Source organism: Doryrhamphus excisus, linkage group LG7 (genome assembly GCF_037039965.1).
Source record: "Doryrhamphus excisus strain RoL-2023G ecotype Guam linkage group LG7, RoL_Dexc_Guam_v1.1, whole genome shotgun sequence".
NCBI lineage: Eukaryota > Metazoa > Chordata > Actinopteri > Syngnathiformes > Syngnathidae > Doryrhamphus > Doryrhamphus excisus.
In genome coordinates this window covers 14,382,099-14,383,057 of record NC_136363.1, presented here as the reverse complement: position 1 = coordinate 14,383,057, position 959 = coordinate 14,382,099, and the positions used below count along the sequence as shown (strand labels likewise).

General features: G+C 53.8%; 1 protein-coding gene across 1 annotated transcript; it reads right to left on the bottom strand.

Annotated features, from left to right (window-relative positions):
- Positions 1–214: 214 nt before the first annotated feature.
- Positions 215–475, bottom strand: LOC131101573 (cortexin-2-like). Its single transcript, XM_078791761.1, has one exon. The coding sequence runs from the start codon at positions 473–475 to the stop codon at positions 248–250; it is 228 nt and encodes a 75-aa protein (XP_078647887.1). The 3' UTR covers positions 215–247.
- Between the last annotated feature and the right edge of the window lie 484 nt (positions 476–959).

Here is a 959-nt window from a genome sequence, read left to right as displayed (position 1 = left end):
AAGCTATGGAGTCCGTGCTTCCATGTGAGCTTGGATGTTCCCACAGGACTGCCATGTATTCGTGGCGGCGTGCAGGCTTCCGTGTCGCCTTTGTCGTGAGTGAGTGAAAAGCTGGTTGCTTTTGTGAATAAGAGCATCCCGTGAAGCTTCTGGTTCTTCCGCTTCCGAGGTTCTGTTCTCCTTGGAAGCTCTTTTGGATCCTCAGGCAGCGACCCGCGGGGGATCTGGCCACCTCTCACGCCGCCTGTCAGGAGATCCGGTAGTCGAAGGTGTACTTCTCGGTGTAGTCGGTCCAGGTGGAGGACGGCATGCTGCGGTACGGGTCCAGGAGGATGCGGAAGCAGCGCACCATCAGCAGGCCCAGGAAGACCAGGAGGACCAGGACGAAGACCAAGGCTGCCCTCTGCTCCGGCTCAAGGACGGAGGGGGAGTGGACATCCGAGGACACGGTGCTCCCGTGGACTTGCTCGGCCATGCCGGGACGCTTCTAGAAGGCGGGAGGACACACGAACATCTCACGGCGAGCATGGGAAAGCAAAGAGGAAGGAGGTGACTGATCTAAAAATAACTTGACGATAAAAATAATCTCCTTCATCTTCCCAACGTTGAGGAACATGTCCTCCAACATCTGAGACCATCATGTTTGACATGTTCTCACACGCACACACACACACACACTTCCTGCCACCAGCAGGGGCGCTCACTTTTGTCCTCACTTTTTAAACCTGAGGAAACAAACAACAACAAGTGTTTCAGGATAGAAAGAAGTCACATGACATTTGTCCACAAAAGACACACGCAGAGTCTCCGTCCTTCCACTTCCTGTCAAGGCGGAGATAGGGGAACGAGGAGTGGGTGAGGATTCCTTGCTCACAAAGTCCACTGGTGAGATTGGGTGTTTTATTTTGGCGAGACAACGCTTTACTTCCTCTTGCTAGGACCTCAGCGAGGAAAGATGT

Excerpts from the sequence above, each read along its gene's own strand:
- LOC131101573 (XM_078791761.1), bottom strand. The coding sequence starts at position 475 with ATGGCCGAGCAAGTCCACGGGAGCACCGTGTCCTCGGATGTCCACTCC.